The 18400-nt window shown below is 39.8% G+C and overlaps 4 protein-coding genes across 11 annotated transcripts in view; 2 read left to right on the forward strand and 2 right to left on the reverse strand.

The window, feature by feature from the left end:
* cfap119 (cilia and flagella associated protein 119) overlaps window positions 1–1516 on the reverse strand; it is a 4714-nt gene extending 3198 nt beyond the window's left edge. Inside the window, exons 1-4 of one of the 5 annotated variants that reach the window (XM_087845404.1) lie at window positions 1195–1516; window positions 486–520; window positions 312–377; window positions 59–222 (exon numbers count right to left, since the gene is read on the reverse strand). In XM_087845404.1, coding sequence (XP_087701530.1) covers window positions 59–222; window positions 312–377; window positions 486–493 — 238 coding nt within the window. In that variant the 5' untranslated portion in view covers window positions 494–520; window positions 1195–1516. Of the gene's footprint in view, window positions 1–58; window positions 223–311; window positions 378–485; window positions 521–708; window positions 894–1179 lie in introns of those variants that run through there. The other 4 variants (XM_087845405.1, XM_087845403.1, XM_087845406.1 and 1 more) reach the window with 4 other exon arrangements.
* Window positions 1509–7039, forward strand: si:dkey-220f10.4 (uncharacterized). 3 transcript variants are annotated; one of them, XM_006801036.3, is made up of 14 exons: window positions 1509–1716; window positions 1919–1982; window positions 2067–2165; window positions 3009–3168; window positions 3298–3528; window positions 3618–3746; window positions 3867–4028; window positions 4306–4466; window positions 4556–4717; window positions 4817–4929; window positions 5974–6088; window positions 6196–6294; window positions 6389–6560; window positions 6635–7039. In XM_006801036.3, the coding sequence occupies exons 3-14, from the start codon at window positions 2124–2126 to the stop codon at window positions 6766–6768; spliced, it is 1680 nt and encodes a 559-aa protein (XP_006801099.2). In that variant the 5' UTR covers window positions 1509–1716; window positions 1919–1982; window positions 2067–2123; the 3' UTR covers window positions 6769–7039. The 3 variants fall into 3 exon arrangements, with proteins under 3 accessions (XP_006801099.2, XP_006801098.2, XP_087701528.1); XM_006801035.3 differs by lacking the exon at window positions 1919–1982; XM_087845402.1 differs by lacking the exon at window positions 1919–1982 and having other exon boundaries at window positions 1509–1648.
* Window positions 7040–8948: 1909 nt separating this feature from the next.
* LOC102786587 (interleukin-21 receptor) lies at window positions 8949–13985 on the forward strand. Its single transcript, XM_006801040.2, has 8 exons — window positions 8949–9077; window positions 9964–10090; window positions 10176–10357; window positions 10444–10598; window positions 12382–12559; window positions 12672–12777; window positions 12871–12949; window positions 13032–13985. Exons 1-8 carry the CDS (start codon window positions 8978–8980, stop codon window positions 13449–13451), a joined length of 1347 nt encoding a protein of 448 aa, XP_006801103.2. The 5' UTR covers window positions 8949–8977; the 3' UTR covers window positions 13452–13985.
* ube2ib (ubiquitin-conjugating enzyme E2Ib) overlaps window positions 13981–18400 on the reverse strand; it is a 6630-nt gene continuing 2210 nt past the window's right edge. For both annotated transcript variants that reach the window (XM_006801038.3, XM_006801039.3), the window contains exons 4-7: window positions 18325–18397; window positions 16881–16990; window positions 16019–16098; window positions 13981–14752 (exon numbers count right to left, since the gene is read on the reverse strand). In XM_006801038.3, the coding sequence (XP_006801101.1) occupies window positions 14689–14752; window positions 16019–16098; window positions 16881–16990; window positions 18325–18397 (327 nt within the window). In that variant the 3' untranslated portion in view covers window positions 13981–14688. The remainder of the gene's footprint in view (window positions 14753–16018; window positions 16099–16880; window positions 16991–18324; window positions 18398–18400) is intronic.

An 18400-nucleotide genomic window follows, 5' to 3' on the forward strand; every position in this document is an offset into this window, starting at 1 on the left:
CCAGATAGACCCCCGCCTTGCTGACTACACATAGTTAAGATAAAGCTACTTTGCTTACCTACGTTGGCTTCGTGAATGGACTTGATAATGGACAAGAGAGTAGACGTTTGTTCTTTGTTGAAGCTGTGCTCTCTGCAGAAAAGCACCGTCTGAACGTACAGCTCCAGAAGAACTCCCTTTCTGGGTTCAGGGAGGTCAACTCGAAGCACACTGCACAGAGCACTGTCACAGAGGAGAACAAGTAACCCCGCCTAAATAACGTCTGTGCCCTATAATTGAGTGATTATTGTTTAGAAATGAGTGACAGAAACCTCTCCAGATCGGGAATGGATTGCATTTTGTTGATCTCTTCCATATCATGGTAGCTTACATCTGTCCTGAGGGAAATAGATTCATGGATAAATATTACAATCAGGCAGGCAAAGTGTAAATAAAATGGAAGCTAACAAAAATGATCTGCACCGTGTGTGTTACCCAGCTCTCACCATAACATCACTTTAGCTTTCAGGTCATGTGGTAGCTACAAAAGAAAACGATGCTTTTTATACATTGTAATCCATTACAAATAATAATAAAAGCTCTGTCAAATGTAAGATATAACATGAATATTTATGCCAAAATGTTTTTTTTTTAATTAACAGAGGCTAAATGAGTAGGAAGTAAAGAGAACCGAACACAGAAGCAGCGAATAAAACTTGAAGAGCATACCTTAATTGTCCCATCCATTTTTAAAAGTTATTATTTCTTTAGGTAAAATAACTAGCTATAGTTAAAATGGACAGACTTCAAAACGTGTTTTACAGTTTAAAGAAAATATATCAGAAAATAAATCTGCCTGGAGAAGGCTCCGTTTTGTTAGCCACCTGTATCCTAGCAACAGGCCACTTTTTTCTTTTTCCGGTTCAGGGTCCTACAAAATAAAACAACTAAATAAACATTTGTTTATTATTTATCACATTATTTTATATCATGTTATATAATTTAATAGATCTTATTTATGCAGCAATGCTCTTAAAGGTTAAGGCATGATCCGCACTGATTTATTATTAACTTATAATTTAATGTAAAGTGAAGTCCCCTCCCCCCCCCCCCCACCCCCCCCCCCCCCCCCCCACACACACACACAACGAAACAAAACAAAAAGAAAACCAAAACAATAATAATGAATTAATTAAAAACCTCATCACTTGGTACATTTGCAAGTCCTCGGCTAAACACATGATGATGAGATCAGCGCTCTGTGGGAGTCATCCATCTGCTGCTGGATTTCTTGTTCTTGTGGTTGAAAATAGGAGGCTAACGACCTTTGGCTGTATGTTTTCGGATCGTTATGCCAAACGTAGTGCCAACATAATGCAGGATGAAGAGTCGAAAGTTAAATCTAAAAATAAACAGAGAGAAAACAATTGCAGGCGAAATATGTAATGAGCCAGCCTGTTGTGTGATAAATAAAAGAAAATTAAAGATGCTGGGTTTGGAACTCTTTTTAAGCTCTCCATCGCTGCGTGAAGCTGTAACCATGGCAACGCCATAAACCTGCCTGAGTTTTCTGTCAACAGCTGCTGTGTTTTTGTTTTTTGTTTATGGGTTTTTTTTCTTTGGAGGGGGGGTCATTAACTGAATCCAAAGCGATGCATAGCAAACCTCAGTGAGTAATAGCGAGAAGCTTTGGGGGCTATCTGTGCGACTGCTGTGGCTTCCGTGTTTGTTTACGGGGTAAGTGATGGAGGAGCTGGGAGTGGATGGGGGCACCACATTCTTGTTTCTCTTGCCTCACGTTTCTGCTGCAGGCCTTAACATCTTCATGAAGTAGTCATGGAAAGCCTGTTCAACAGGCTGCTCACCCTGACTGAGCTGCCGCTGTGTAGTTTAAGAACATTATCCCCATTTAATCTACTTTGCCTTCTGCTGCACGCAGGTGGACAGACTGGTAGATGGAGCTGGGCGGCACAATCAAACACCCGCTTCCTTAATTGCACTTAGTGGGTTTTTCTCTGGACACAGTCGACATTTTTTAATTGTTCTCACCTTGAGCGTTGATGGTGGACTTCATCTTTTGTTTGCAGATACTCTGATTCATCTAGTGACTGCTTCATCAGTTAATAGGGAGGTTTTACCCGGACATGGAGGAGCCCGACATACGACAACAGAAGCTGGACAACCAGGTGAAGATACAATGATCATAATTTAAATATATCTTTTATATATTCTAGTTTCCACTGGTACAAGAATTATAATTCCAAACATTACATAGGTGTTACCATTTTGTAAAAAACATGCAAGACTGTCACAGTGAGACTGGAGCAAACACTAAAATTTTGTCAATTGTTGCTCACAAGTACTAAAATTTAAGCATAGCTTTACAAAAATCGATACATTAAAAAAAAAAAAATTCTCCAGTTGGAAAAGGTCACAGTCTGTGTCAGAACCACCTGCTGTTTCCTGAGCTGCTAAACTTCAAGTCCCAGGCCCGTTTATGCTATACAGTATGCGGTTTTGATTTATTTAAGCTTTACATATATGCCCTATAGTATCACGTCAGCACGTAACCCATAGTAGTAAAGTACTAATCCTAAATTAAGAACTAGCAGTATTAGTGTAGTAAACTGTGAAAATGAACATGCAGGTGCATGAGCAATCATTTAGGCTGTCCAGAATTAAAACCACTACAACTCACCATCTAACTTCCCAAAGCCCTTCCTTTAGCCTGGTTCTCCTGGAGCTTTCTTCCTGTTAAAGGGGAGTTTTTCCTTCCCACTGCGGCCAAGTGCTCGTCCTCTGACTGTTGGGTCTTTACCTTAAATATAAGCACTTTTAGGTGACTGTTGTTGTGATCTGGCAATACATAAATAAAATTGAATTGAACTGAATTCAGTTGCATGAGAGAGAAAGCAGAACATCGTTTTATTAATGACTCTCAAGAGCCCATTTGGACCATATCTATGTAATTATATTTCCATGTGTGAACACTGTGTAGAGACTGAGTTTGTCTGATGTGTGACCCACAGCGAACCCTTTTGATGAAGAAGCAGCAGAAGAAGAGAGCTGATTCTCAAATGGTGTTGACCAACCGGGACACTCGAGAGAAGAATCGAAAGCACAAAGCTGTCCACTCTGATGAGACGCCTCTGTTGATCAGCCAGTCACTGAGCAGCACTTCTCTTAGTGGTTGGTGTTAGAATAATTAATTAGAATAAATCATTAAAAAAAACTAAACATGTCTTTACAATGTGTGATTTTCTTTTTTCATTTTTATCATTTATAAATCTTTTTGTTTGTTTTTTGCTTATTTTGAAGATCAAGTTGAGCATGCCCATGATAACCCACTGGATGTGATTACACTTGGTGAAGGTGACGCAACAGCAAATGTGGAGTTAGATGAGATGCCTGCAGAGAAGCCAGTCGTTCCCAAGAAAATGAACTTGGAGATTGACAGAGAGCCTGAGGTGAAATGTGAAGGGGCCACCGAAGCCCAAGTGGAAGGGAAAAAAACAAAGAAGAAAGATGTGAAAAAGGACAAAGCAAAACGTAAGCGGTGATGTAAGAAACTGTCCCGTGCTTTGATGAACGCTGTTCGTTACAGACGCCTATTGATCAGCAACTAACTGCTTTTTCAGAGGTGGAACAGACAGAGGAAAAGAAGAAAGAAAAAGACACGGAGAAGAAGGAGAAAAAAACAAAGAAGAAGGGCAAAGACTCTGTCGACGCACCGAAGACGAACAAGACAACCAAACAAGAGCGCAAAAGTAATAAAACAAATTCACACTTCCACTCTAAGAGTTTTGCATCTAACAAGAAAAAACCCACTTCCATTAAATTAAAGGAGCTTCACATCAAGCTTTATGCAAATGTCTGCTCTTTTACAGAGAAGAACCTACAGGAGGCTTTAACGTCTGAAGCAGTGTCAGCAGAGGTAAGCCCAGAGAAGACTAAACAAGATCAAAGTGAAGCTGAACAAGAAGAAGAAGAAGATGGGCTTCAGAGGAATGCTTCTCAAACACCCAAAAGGAAAAAAGACCTGGACACATGTGAGAGAAAAATCTGTTCTGTATGATGTCTTGATGCATTCTCGATCATCCAGGAAAGTAAATCTCCAAAAGTTGATCCTGTTCATCTGGACGTAGCGTTTTGCGGGAGAAACGTTTCGTCACTCATCCAAGTGACTTCTTCAGTCTCGACTGACGAAACGTTTCTCCCACAAAATGCTACGTCCAGATGAACAGAATCAACTTTTGGAGATGTTGCGTATGATCCCCGGTTCTTTAAAGTTTCATAAAAGAACATTGTCATTGTTTATCTCTATAGCCAGATGCCAAATAAGTGACGAGAGCAAAGACGAGGAGGTCCAAGAGAAAGAGAAAAAAGAGAAAAAGTCACACAAAGCAGAGAAAACTACACGAAGTCTAGCGTCCCTGAACTCCAACTACAGGGAGAGTTCATCTACATCCAGTGAATCTAATGAAAGAGTAAGACGTTACAAGCGCAAGAAGCAAAAACAAACAAAAAACAAATGGAAAAGATCTCAAAAAATCATTCACATCCTTTCTCTTTTCAGCCAACTTCTCCAATATCAGTGGAAGATCTTGAGAAGTTTGCCTTACGTCCCGCTCCTAGAGATGTGACGATCCAGTGCAGGGTCACGAGGGACAGGAGAGGCATGGAGAAGGGCATTTACCCAACTTACTACCTCCACATGGAGAAAGAGGATGGAAAGAGGGTTGGTACACTGATTTTAGTTACAGTAATTTCATTTTGCTGTCGTATTTGTGTCAAAGCATCATCCTCTCCCTCTGTTTAACCACTGTGCCACCTCTAGGTGTTTCTAATGGCGGGCCGAAAGAGAAAGAAGTGCAAAACATCCAACTATCTCATCTCCACTGACCCCACAAATCTATCCAGAGATACAAACTCCTACATAGGAAAACTAAGGTGATTTCACCATTTAAACTGAAACATCTAGTATGATCCGGTCTTTTGGTCTTGTGCCACAGCTCTGATCGGTTGTAACCTCGGTCATTTTCATCCCAAGTTTCCTTGGAGATCTTTGGACAGCTGAACTCACTTTTTAAACCTTTTTATTTACATAGAAAATTCAGGTTTTTCATAAAAATTAATTCAGCGAATTATAGTAAAAGTAAAGCAAAGTAAAAGTTGTGATTTTTACTTTGCTTTCTTTAAAGAATTGTCTTATCCGCAGCATTCACAGCCTTGCCGACCTTTGGCACTCTCGCTGTAAGTTTGTTAAGGTAATCTGGAGGCGTTTCACACCTCCAAAGCACCTCCAGTAAGATGGATTGGCACTTCTTACATGCCATATGGTCAAACTGTTCTCATGACAGCTGAACAGGGCAAGAAACGGTCTGCTTTATTATACCAGCTGACTGCTTCTTTGAGAGGTATGAAATATCTGCGTGGTTTTAAAGTAAACTGGCTTTAGTTGAGCAGCGTCCGTCATATATCGTGCACAGATCTCCCACTTCACCACTACCAAAGTACACACTCCTTCACATTTCCTTTATGATACTCAGAGCTCGTGTCAGGCACGTGCCCAGTTGCCTTATGTCTAACAACTGTTCCTTAACACTTCAAATGCACAGTAACGTGTCTGGCTTGGCTAGAAATCATTTGCCCTGCAATAGAATCTATGACACATGGGAGGCTCCAGCTACAGACATAAAGAACTCAAGAAAAAGCACCATAAGATTAGTGTGAGAGCATCACGAATGTGTAAAAAAAAAAAAATCTGTGATTGCTGGCGTTCCAATCTGGACCAAAGTGAACTGACAGCCATCTGAAGAGTGAGCCCGGCTAATGGGGGTTTAAAAGCACTTGTCACCACTCTGGCCTTTTCCCTAACAAAGATCTGCAATGCTTACTTACCGGAAAAAATAAGTGAGCATCAAAGCATCTGTGGTGTGTGTGCTAGCTCAAATGGTTTTAGATCGTGATTCTGATAGGACTCATTTGTTTCAGGTCAAATGTGCTAGGTACAAAGTTCACAGTCTATGATGGAGGTGAAAACCCGGAGAAAAAACCTTTCATAAAAGAGTGTGAATCAGTGAGGCAAGAGCTAGCAGCAATTTGCTACGTAGGTACCACACACACACACACACACACACACACACACACATGCATGCTATTTGCAGAACAGACAAAGCTTTCCAACATGCATCACAACCATTTATCACATTCCAGGAGACAAATGTGCTGGGTTTCAAGGGTCCAAGGAAGATGACGGTGCTCATCCCCGGCATGCTGGAGAATGATGAAAGAGTGGTCATCCGGCCCAAAAATGTATAAGTAAAACATAAAACTCATTCACAGTGTTATTAAACCTGTGATAGGAGTGAATTATTTCAGATCAACTTATCTTGTCCTCTTATTCCAGGACCTGGAGACTCTGTTGACCCGCCATGCAAATGGCAACACGGACAAACTGGTCACCCTGGTGAACAAATCCCCGAGCTGGAACGAACAGACTCAGTCGTACGTGCTCAACTTTCACGGACGTGTCACCCAGGCCTCTGTCAAAAACTTCCAGATCATCCACCCTGACAATGGTAGGACGACTTATTGTCCGTCTCTGGAGAAACGATTTGGCTCATTAACTTCAATGCCCTCCTGTTTTTTCCAGAGGACTACATCGTGATGCAGTTCGGCCGCGTAGCTGAGGACGTCTTCTCTATGGACTACAGTTTCCCTATGTGTGCCCTGCAAGCTTTTGCCATTACCCTCTCATCCTTTGATGGCAAGCTGGCCTGCGAGTGAGCGATGCTGGTGTGCCTCAAGTGCTTAAAGAGATCCCCATACAGGATCAGTTTTCATGTTCTGTATCCTGCCGGACTGTAACACTAACATTGACATTTAATATGCCACAGACATCAGAGGAGACTTATTTCATAGGGCTGTTTACTATTTTACCACCACTGTTAAAATAAGGGTTTACTTTTCATATTTCTCAGATGTGCAAAGAACTTTTCAAATGTGAAAGATTACCATGTGAACACTACCCATTAAATATTGATTAACAGTATTAAAATATTTGCAAGTGTGCGAAGAGTCATATTTAAAATATTTAATCGTTCTCTATGTTTACTTAATGAATTTTATTATTTAAACGTTACCTTGCTGATATTTTCCGTGACAAAAAAAGCCCACAGTGTTATCAGCCTGTGGACTTTTCCATTAACTTGATTAGTACAACTTTTGCAGCTTCAATCAGCCTCTCAGATTTGTATCAGTGTGATAACATGTGACATCTCTAGCTGTTTGCTATCATCTCAGAGTGTTTATCACGAAAAGGAAACTTTTTTTTTCTATCAAAGTACTAAAAACAGAGGGAAAAAAAAACTGTATCAGATGTAGAAGAACTGCAGCACGTTGCAGATTTCTCTTCTTGCACAATATAAAGATTTGAACACTACTTCCATCCCAGGACCATCACCATCGCTGATCTCAAGCAAGTTTTAATGCTGCTTAACAGGAAAAAGGGGGGGACAGAAGTCATTTGGGTTTCAGTTAGTAAAAATAAGCCTCAGTTTCGTTCTGTGGTAAGGTAAGACGATCAGAGGTAAACAGGTATTTTTGAACCCTAACCTCTGCAATCGTATTTATACATTACCATGCTGTGTTTATTCATTTCCTGTTGAAATGGTATTATAGCACAAAAAAATGTTTGGGGGTATTCCCATCACAATATCTACTAATACTTGCTGCAGCATACTTCACAAGTAAAGCAGGCGATGCATTATGTAACTGGGCCCTCAGGCCGTAAAAAAACACGGGTGCATGATGAACGAGACACATCCAGCTAAAGTGAGATTCAGTCTGCTAGTGTGTCTTTACACATTTGTAAATAAACAAAATCATGAACCCTAGAGGAAGCCGTGAAACTCACCATCAGCTCTTATCTTTTGTAACATCTTTCACCAAAGACGTACACAAAACCCCAGTTTCAATCTGCTAATCTGCTCTCAGTGCATATTGCACAACACCCTTGCAGGTTGCACAATAATTAGCATACTCTAATATCAGGTTACTTGTTAAATTGAAATAATAATAATGATGATATAGAAAGTGCTGTGGTGGCTTAAAGGTAGATTAAGGCATGCAAACTTGGACTGCGTGGCTTTTTGCTGTTTAGATTCCACAGGAAGAGCACGTAAATGTACTGTTTTCTGTAAATATGAATAAAACAACTCAGGAATAAATAACACACTAAATAGCAAAGAAAACCTATTTTTAAAAAAGTATTATATGAAAGTCAAAAGATGTTGATGTGCAGTATACAAAAGGTAAAAATCTTAATCCTGTTTAGACATTTACAGCCAATGTGCAGAAAATGTTAACACACAAATACGTGTTTAGAGGTGTGTTTTAAATTTGTGTCCCTAAAGCAGATGAATGTCTGACAGAAATAAGTGGATATCTTACGCTGTAGGTTTAGAGCTCAGTGAAAGGTGTTTATATAGTCATTTCTGTCACATGGCATCTCAGGCTTCACTGTTTTTGCAGCTTATCAGCTCATTGGTCATTCAAACTGAGTTTGGATGATAAGACGGCTGTGTCTTCCAGCTTTGTGCCTATTCAGAAAGTTACTACATGAAGTAACCTTAAAGCTTTAGATGCAGCTCAGCAGGTGGGCTGTGGAGCATCTCGGCCCAAAGCGCTTCACCTTTTGCTTCCTCTAAACAAGCTAAACTGGTAAAGATTTCATGACAAGTGCAAACAAGTGCACCGTCAGACAGACTGTAATATGAAACACTGCTAGGTTAAACTCTTTTCACACGCTTTCATAAACAGCTGCTCTCTTAAAAAAGCACATCCTCTCCCACCAGTGACAATGATAGCGGTGAGTGACAGCTATCTGTGTGAGAAGCCTGAGCGGTTACGCCTCTCAGTCTGCGTTTAAAACCCGCTTTACAAAAGAGTCAGGACAGTATGACTTAGTCTTTGGGCTGAGCTGGCGTCTGGTGCGATGGATTGGCATCCACCCCTGAGGATGAAGGCGACGCTGCTGATTGTGTTCCTACTCAAATCTACCAACATCATCAGGCTACATGGAAGTCCATTAGCAGGTTATAATTCTTACTTTGCTTTTTTGTTTTTTCATCAGATTAAAGACAAATGTACAGCTGTAAAATGTAAGTGTAAGAGCTTTAAAGCACTAGATGTAACAACACTAATGCAATAACGGCTAGATTAAATGGCTAAATGAGCTTAAGCTCTCAAATGAGGTTCTTCATTATACAATAAAGTGACATACTATTTACTGTTTTTGTGCATTTCACCCTAGTTGCTAATCTACAACAACCATAATACATCAAAAGCAGCACTTAAATGATGTTTTGAGATGCCTGGATCTATGTCGTTGTACAGGTTGTCCATTATTTTGCTAAGTCCATCTCCTCCTCGATCAGCCAGCACCTCTAGTCATGAATTGTGTGCACTCAAAAAGATAGAAAAGTACTATCAAAGTGCAAATCATCATGATTCAGTTGCTTCAAGCAATTGGGAACTGTGTAAAAATGTAGCTCATGCGAAAATATTTCTGAATAATTCTGAAACTTCCTGTTGGTTCTTCGCTTCTAATTGTTTGCTTTCTTGGCAGAGGCAGAGAAGGTAGTGCAAAGGGGGGGAAAATAGCACTAGTATTAATGCACGTTTGTAAGAGCTGAACTTGACTTGTTGATTGGATACTGACACCTGATCTATGGTTTTAGCTCTCTTTAGATTAGAACATTAATCACACTGCAGATCTCATTGTCTCTCATATAAACACAATTTCAGTGTGTATATAGGCCAGTCATGAGTGTTTTAAGCAATTACAATATAAATCTATTCTGGACTGGCTAGCACATGGTTATTCACTAACAGTCTTGAGTTAAACATGGACTTGAAATATTTCTACTTCATTTTGTTTTGCTCTCTAATCATAACTATCTTTTCTATGGGGTTTCCTAGGAGCGGACTACAATCTTCACTGCGTCAATGATTACCTAACCACCATCTACTGCTCCCTGAACATCACTCCATCAGAAAACACCTCAAACAGCAACAGCTCCTACTGGCTCATTTTTACAGACATCGAGTGAGACTCTTTTTACTAAGCGTTTAAGAATGATGGGTCACCTTTAACGCCATGCACCTTATTGCTGCTTCTCTTTTTCTCACAGAACGTACAAGTGCATGCTGACACATACCAAAGAGAACTATTTCTGCACATTTACAACATCGCTCGATTATGGCGATACGTTTACAGATTTAGATGTATACAAAATCTCACTTTGCCACGACCCAAATGAGGAGTCTGAAACCTGTGACGTGCTAGATGAGCAGTACCAACCTGTGCACAACAGTAAGCAGCATAATGATCATCTGTGTTGGCAGGACTCATAAATGTATGAATTATTGTTTTTTAACAGTCACACATCTTCTTGTCAGTTAAACCAAACGCGCCGTGCTGCCTCTCAGTCAGCCACAACTCAAGCCACCACCACTTTGGTTGGAAAAGCACCTACGAGACTTACACCAGCTTCACTGATCTGCCCAACAACCTGGAGTATCAGCTCCATTACTACAAGAGGGGAGAACACAAGGTATGCTTCAGCTAATCAGCAGGAATGACAAAGGGTAAAACTGAATGGTAAAAATCTACAAATGAAAACCTGTTTTTTATGTTGTGAGGTAAAAGAAAACACAGTTTTCCAAATGTAAAAATATAAATAAGAATAAAAAATTGAAATCTTCTATACTTTCTGGTAAATATCTAGCTCTAAACTGAGATGTCAAACAGCTGCAGTGTTTTTATCTGCTGGTGCAGTGGGTGTTAGCTCAGTGTGGCAACAGTTTGCGGCAGAAACTGTGAATTCATTCATGCTGAAGGCATTTTACACCGCTTGTTGATCTGATTCTGTCTCTGTGAGCACAAAGATTCAGGTTATACCTGTTGGCAAGTTGAGGTTTGTATTAAATAGAGCATTGCACGGGTTTTCACACTTCCACAGTTCCTCTACATGCTGGGACTGGCTCGAGTAAAAACTCTAAAAGTGAATTAAAACAGGGCATTTAACCATCTTACACAATCAAACAGAGGTTTTACACATTTTATATGCAAACAGCTCCATCGAGTAGTGCAGTCATGTCAAACGCATCTTACAACATTAGGCAGAGTAGTGAAATTCCCCTTTCTGTTGGTGTAAAGTTTAACTATACGTTTCATCTCGGCAATATCTCAATGTAAGATAAAGAAGTGCAGTTTCAAGTGTTTGTCTCGGTTTTTCTACACGATAAGTGAAAAATCTGTCAGCACGACTACAGAAAAATTTCTGGTAGTTCATTGCCCAAACAGTCCTGTAATTTTAATAGAACAATTTTGTTATTTCAAATGAAATAACAAATAATTTAAAGAGAAAAAGAAATGAGAAAAGAAACAGTCATCTTTATAGTAGTTAGCAGAAAAAACAGGAAAGTGAAGGAAAGCTTATCTTATTTAATTGCTTATCTGTTGCTAACAGCTATAATAATACAATTAAAAGTTCAAAAATGATCCCCTCCTTTGCAAGTTCCAAAACCATCTACTGGGCCAGATTTGAGTTCTTGCCGACCGGACTCCAGCACGCAGGGTCTTTTTTTTTTTTTTACACCCTATTTTTGACCCTCTCTTGCATATAAAAGATCTCTGGTTCAAATCCACGTTCAGGGTGTTGCATGCTGATGTGCTCCAAATGATGGTCCCTAGGCCTGGATAAATGTGTGTCAGAGATAAATCTGGGACACAGAAAGCAGCCAAAAGTTTTGGATTCAAGCTCAGTTTTTTTTTTTCTTCTATTATAGTAAAATGTGTCAAAATCTGCTGTTAAAAAACTTACACGGTTCAAGGCAGACCATAAGTACTGGGACACTTAAGTTTAGTAAATGAATGGGTAAACAGGTCCCTGAATGGGAGCATGTGTTACCAATTTTCGGCCTTTTTCTCCAAATTCTCGGAGTCTTCTTGTATTATGTTCTGTAGATGATCACATATTTAAAGGTTTTACGACTTCTTTTTATTAGGTCGAAATTGTTCCAGAATTTGGGGCATGAAATAATACACATATAAAGGCTAATTTACACCATTGAGGCCTGCTCTCAAAAACTAAACTAGTGTTTAAAGTTAGTTTTGAGAACGCGCAGGGCCAGTAAGGAGCGTGACGTCATGTGGTTGGTTGGTTGCGGCTCGTAGACTTACATTAGTTTATTTTATCTAACTAGTGACAGAATCGATACTCTTGTGGAAAATGATGGCACTAAACCTGTAAATAAGTTTATAAAGAAGAACAGAACAGGGCATTTCTGTCTTCTGAAAATTAATGGGATGCTTTTATGTTTTATTTCTTTCAGGTAAAAATTCGTGAAATTAGCACACAAAGTACGGGTATTTCTTTGGAAGATCAGAACTTTGAACCAGACACCGAGTATAGTGCTAGAGTACGGTCCATTCCCAATAAGGCTACGTACCAAGGCGAGTGGAGTCACTGGTCTGATGAGGCTCACTGGAGGACTAACCCTGCTGTGGATGGTGAGTCTCAATAAAAAAGAAAGCAGCTAGATTTAGATAAGACAATCATAAGCAGACATTGATTTCTTGGATTTCTTCTGCTTCAGTATTTTCTATTGTGTTCCCCACACAGGTTTGTCAACGCGCATGTTCATTTCTGAAATGTGTAAGAAGGTGCTCATTCCCATCTGTGGGCTGGTGGTATTCGTCATACTGATCTGCTACGCTCCTGTTAAAAAGTAACGTTATATCATGTAAAGCCTCACTTCACAAAACATTAAGTTTCATCTAAAGTCATTTTTTGTACTATATTGCACTCTCTATGCTCACAGGTGGAAGCAAAATGTGTTTATCCCAACTCCGGCTCCCTATTTCCACACCCTGTACAGTGACTGCCAGGGAGATTTCAAGGTAAGTTCAGCTTTTCATGTAAAAAACAGAAAAAAGTCCCAAACTTAATGTCATTAGGATGTAACTGACCTTGTGATTGCAGAGCTGGGTGGTTACGCAAGAAAACACAGCAGACACGCTAGAAAAAGAGGAAACGCTTCAGATCGACACCTTGACAAAGTGTGCAGAAGTCCAGGAGGATGACTGTCGTCCACCCCACTTTGACCAGCACGTGATGGAGGGCAGCTCCTACAGCAACATAACTCCTTCGGTCTGTGATACCACTCTCCTGGGCGTCCCGTACGCTGTGAGCACCATGATTCCACTCTCAGCTCAGGGGAGCCCAATGAACAGCCTGGTTCTAGACTCCCAATTAGGGAGTCCTTCTGGAGACTCGGGCTGCTGGCTCTGCAGTGACACGTCCCTAGAAAGGGACCCTCCCTGGTACTGCAATGAGTACTGCACCCTGAGTGCCTTCCAGCAGTCCAGTTCTGTCCTGGCAGAGCACCATGGGAGCTTGTAAAAACAAGTCTTGCCCAACAGGGATCAACTCAGAAAGCTTGAAAGTTGTCATGAAAAGGAACATTTTTCCAATGGACGGAGTAGTCCACGTTATGATTCAGTAGCTAATAGAACCTGTAGCAGAAATAACTCATTTTATCACTCCTTCTCGTTGTGGGGTAATTTTGACATGCTCTTCTTTATAATGTTAATTCAGTTTATTGTTAATTCTGCGCATTAAGCTATAAATAGACCTCTTGAGGTCCCACCACAGGATTTCAATCAGGCTGTGGTCTAAACTTCTGGGCCATTGCAGCACCTTGAATTTGTTTTTCTGTTTTTTTCCCCTTTTTTTTTACAGATTTTATGTAGCATTTAGTTACATGTTGTCCATGTACTACTTCACTTATGTTTTTATATTTTATGCACAGTCCAAACCTGTCTGGAAACAGGGTGAAAGTCTCATTTTGTGACTCATCCGTTTTGTTTCTGCATTACTGAAATGCAAGATGAACTTGTGTGTATATTCTGCTCTTAATAAAGGAAATACATTTTGTAGAAAGGTTTATTAAGCCAACACATACATGAACAAAGCACCATATAACCTTAAAGTCTGATACAGAAGTAAGCCTACCTGCCTCAGTCACTGTGGCCATTTTTATTTATAGCAAACACTCTGAATAACAAAAAGACAGCCAAGGCAGCAGAATCTATTGTATATTACAGCATGCTGAATAGAAAACCTGGGAAAGAGAATTAGACAGAGCCATCTAGAGACACTAGTGAGATACAACAGTATAAAAGTGCCATTCATTATACAGCAGTTGAAATACTGACAATGAAGTAAGCTAAATTTTACATTAAATTTATGGAAAATAAAGGAGGAAACAAAAAGAAAAAGACCCTGTGAAAGAGCAAAATAAAACAAAACGACATTTTCTTCCTTGAAACATTGATGACAGTCAGCTTGCATGGGAGTTGATGAAACCGGTACCAAGCTGTGTCCCTTGCACGACATAAGACAATTATTGTTTAAAAAGAAATTACCAGGGTGCTGACGCACCCATTCCCTCCCAGCATTATGCGCCAACCGGCAATTAAGAACAAAAAAAACTGATAGGTCAGAGGAGAACGGATGGCACAGAATGTGGAGTTTAAATAGAAGTCTTTAAGCAAGTCCCGATGTGAGAGGAGCACATTCATAGAGAGACTGAGCCGGGAGGTGATTCTTGTTAAACCCATTCCTTCCGTCTTCGCCCTTACGAGGGGGAGAATTTTTTGGCTTGTGCTCGAACTCTTTTTTCATATTCTACTCTGTTTTGGCTGAAAAGAGATTAAAAACAAAACAAACAGAAACAACAGTTATTACGACTGCTTACTCAAAACAGGCACAGCATGCTGCTCAAAAAGTAAACATCTTTAATCAGTCCGTCGAAAACCCTAGAAGTTCATGTGTGATACAGGAGTTTTTGAGACCTCTACATCAATGAGATTTCTTTTTAAACCCTTAAACTCCTCTTATGTGTTTTAAATCGTCAGAAGGTTCAATAAACACTCCTGCTTCAAAAACATTGAATTTTTAGGGTTCAGATTTTACAGGGTTAAGATAAATAAATGAATAAATAAATAGTTCCCTGTGCTAGTTATAAACTTAAAATAACATGAGGTGCAATCTGAAAATTCTTATTTAAATTTGGCCTTTGTCCACTCTGTATTCCTGTGTTGCTCTATACTGCTCAGACCGCTTTGACCCCACTGTGGAATTCCCCATTTTGACCACCTGCAGGTGCAAATCTATGACGTGTGCTGGATCAAGACAACCTTTAAAAGTTCATTCTCATGAGAAAGAAGTTGTTACAGGGCCAAATCTGGCAAGTGGTGCAGGTGGCTATGATTGTGTTAGCGTAGTTAATAAACACAACTGACACACATATCAGACCGTGTGCACTAAATGTTCTCCCTCAGATGCCTCGAGACATTAAAGTAGAACTCAGCATTAAGAGTCTGACCCAAGGGGGCAAATTCACTGTGGATGTTGGGTGAAAAATGAGGGGAACGCTTTTAATCTGATTGTGTCTTAAGGCTTGGACACTTCAGGCTCTTAATGAAGCCAGAGAAAAAGTTGTCATCAAGTCTGAGGTTCACTGAGTGGATTAAAAAAAATAAAATAACAAAATGTGAAACACCATAATATAAAAAGACCCCCACCGCCCCAAACACACTGAGGCCTCCAGTGCACACAGAAAAAGTCTGATCCCTCTATATTTCTGCATAAAGATGTACATATTTAAAGATTTGTATGAATGCTATTTTTTTAAGAACCCCGTCTTAGTTATCACTAATAATAATTCTGCTCTTGTGGGAATATAAATTATTAAATAAACAGCCATGGTCTACATTGCTGTCCTTTCTAAAACCATGTTGGTTTCAAATTCAAGTAAATCTAATCAACAGTTATTTAGTTTAAATAATTCTTCATTTATTGTAAAACAAGACCTCCAACTCCCACTTAATAATTTGCCCTAAGATGTCAGTGGCCTTACATTTTTGAATAAAGTGCTGGTTTGGTGTGAATTAATCGTCACTCACCAGTAGATCGTGTAAGCCTCTGCTTGGGCTGGATCCTGGATATTTGGCTCATTTAGCAGTTCCTGGATACCTAATAAGATCTACAAGATAAAAATGAAACATTTCAGAAATTCACCAGGTTGGGATGCTTCTGTGAAGGCTCCTTAATATTAGTCAACTTAATACCGAGTGCACACACTTTATGCAACACTACTTGCTCCACATAATAGTCATGATTGACTATTGCTAAACACTGAATACAAGTTGTGATGCAAATATTTTAAGCTTATGGTTTGACTCTCGATTTAGCGTTGTGCTTCTCTGCCTCTCAGGCACAATAGAAACAGGCGTACGTCACACTTCACTTCCCCATCGAGACTCGTTTGCTTTATAAGTGTGTTTGTTAATCTGGAGGACTGTCATGTCGCCAATTTACAGCTGAGCTTTTCCAACTTTTCTTCCCTTAAAAAAATTAAAAAAATTTGGTGACAAATGTAGCAACTTTGTGTACAATCCTTGGTAAGGAGAGACATTCAGTAGACAGGTGTGAGGAGTTACAAAACAAACTTACTGTGTGATTATTTTACATGTAAACGTGGCTTAAAATGACAGCACAGCCACAGTCTGTGCTTCATGACCAACATTATCAAAATATCACCCAGCCTGAAAGCTAAGCGAGGGATTCAAAAGCCTACGTGTCTCGTTTTCCTATCAGCATCAAAAAGTTTGACTGATTACCTGATAAACTTAGATAAGGTTCCAGTTTAGAAATGTCATCTTAAAATCAGAAAACATCTGGAACTTTAAGAGACCATGTGAACACACTCACGCTATTAGGTTTTAAGGTCGTTACTGTAGATGAAATTCACTTTACAACACAAACCTGCTTTATTGTGATGGCTGGTCTCCAGTCCTTGTCCTCCTCTAGTATCGATAGGCAAACTGTGCCTGATGGATACACGTTTGGATGGAAGAGTGGAGGCTCAAATTTACCTGAAAGATGGCAAAATGTTAAGTGGGCTTTATGTTTCAGGTATATTATACATACCAAACAAAAGGGGTTAGACTACTAAAGTCACTGCGTGCCCAGACTGAACTGTTCCACTGAAGGCAGCAGCGTCTGTTGTTTACACAAACGGTGCCTTTAGGTCATTTTAATTTGACATTCAGACAACGTGGAGCTCGTGCTGCAGGATTAGAGCCGGTGTAAGCCACGGTGCTCTGGCCTTGTGTGGCAGGTAAGTACGGTAGTGTTTTGAGACACACAACAGGAATCTGCTACTTGTTTGTAAGCAGTTTTTTTACCATCAATTTACAACAATATCAGGTCTAAAAATCAATCAACTGGCAAAAATCTTGCACAACCTGTTTAAAAGGAACAGCAAATGACGCATGCACGAAAGCATCTATCGGCCATGACCCTGAATTAACACCAAAATTGCAGCAACATTGTTATATCGCCAGGCTTCCTCAGCTCCAACATGCTTGCTGCACTACTTAAATGGCTTTAATAGCGCTGCCAAATTAAAATAATTAGAACAGAAAGTCTGCATTTGCTCTGCTGCGTAAAGGTCAAGCAAAGGTTATTCTGGAGTTTTTCCTAAAGAGCAGGATTTTTCATGTAACCCAAAGAGATTAATCACAGCCACTGGAATAAAGACACTTTAACCAGTTTCCACTTCTGTTTATATAATAACAACAAAAACATGAAGCTGCTTAGATTTCTATCAAATAAAGTTGAAAACTCGCTGTTTGTAATTATCCCACAAAGACCAGAAAACAGTCATGTATTCAACCAATCACAGCCGAGGTGTCGAACATCCCCAGCACTGCTAAGCTTCAGTTTGACAGCTTAAACACAGGTTTCCAAAGGATTACTGCACTAACCTTAAATTAAAACCTTTGGCTTTAAATCAGCCTCTTTCTCATTACCATAATAAACTAACATGTCTGAAGAGATTCATCATTCAGTGCTGCCAAATGTTGATGAGAGGAAGCCTTAATTAGCTTTTAAAGACAGTTTACAGATGTGCCGAGTAGGCTGGAGGATGCACATGAGCCTGCACTTTTCTGTTCCATTTCAAACCATCAAAACTTCAAAGAAAAAGAAATTTTTTTTTTAATTAACTTGATCTGACTGTAGATAAACATAACCAAGTTTGTACTGGCATACAAATTGTATCCGATAATGCTAAAGGCTCTTGAAAATATGAGAACTCTACTATGCTCCAGGTTTTACTTCCAAATAGATTTCCCAAAGCATCTGCAGGCCAAAATGACAGCTATTGTATTTGTCATATTTACGGGCTGAATGCACAGCAACTCACATTTTGGAGGTGAAGACGGATAGTCGTCCTTGAACAACATGCGCAGCTTGAACAGGCCTCCTTCCCACGGAGTCTG

This window comes from Neolamprologus brichardi, chromosome 8 (assembly GCF_056152115.1).
Source record: "Neolamprologus brichardi isolate AB-2024 chromosome 8, ASM5615211v1, whole genome shotgun sequence".
NCBI lineage: Eukaryota > Metazoa > Chordata > Actinopteri > Cichliformes > Cichlidae > Neolamprologus > Neolamprologus brichardi.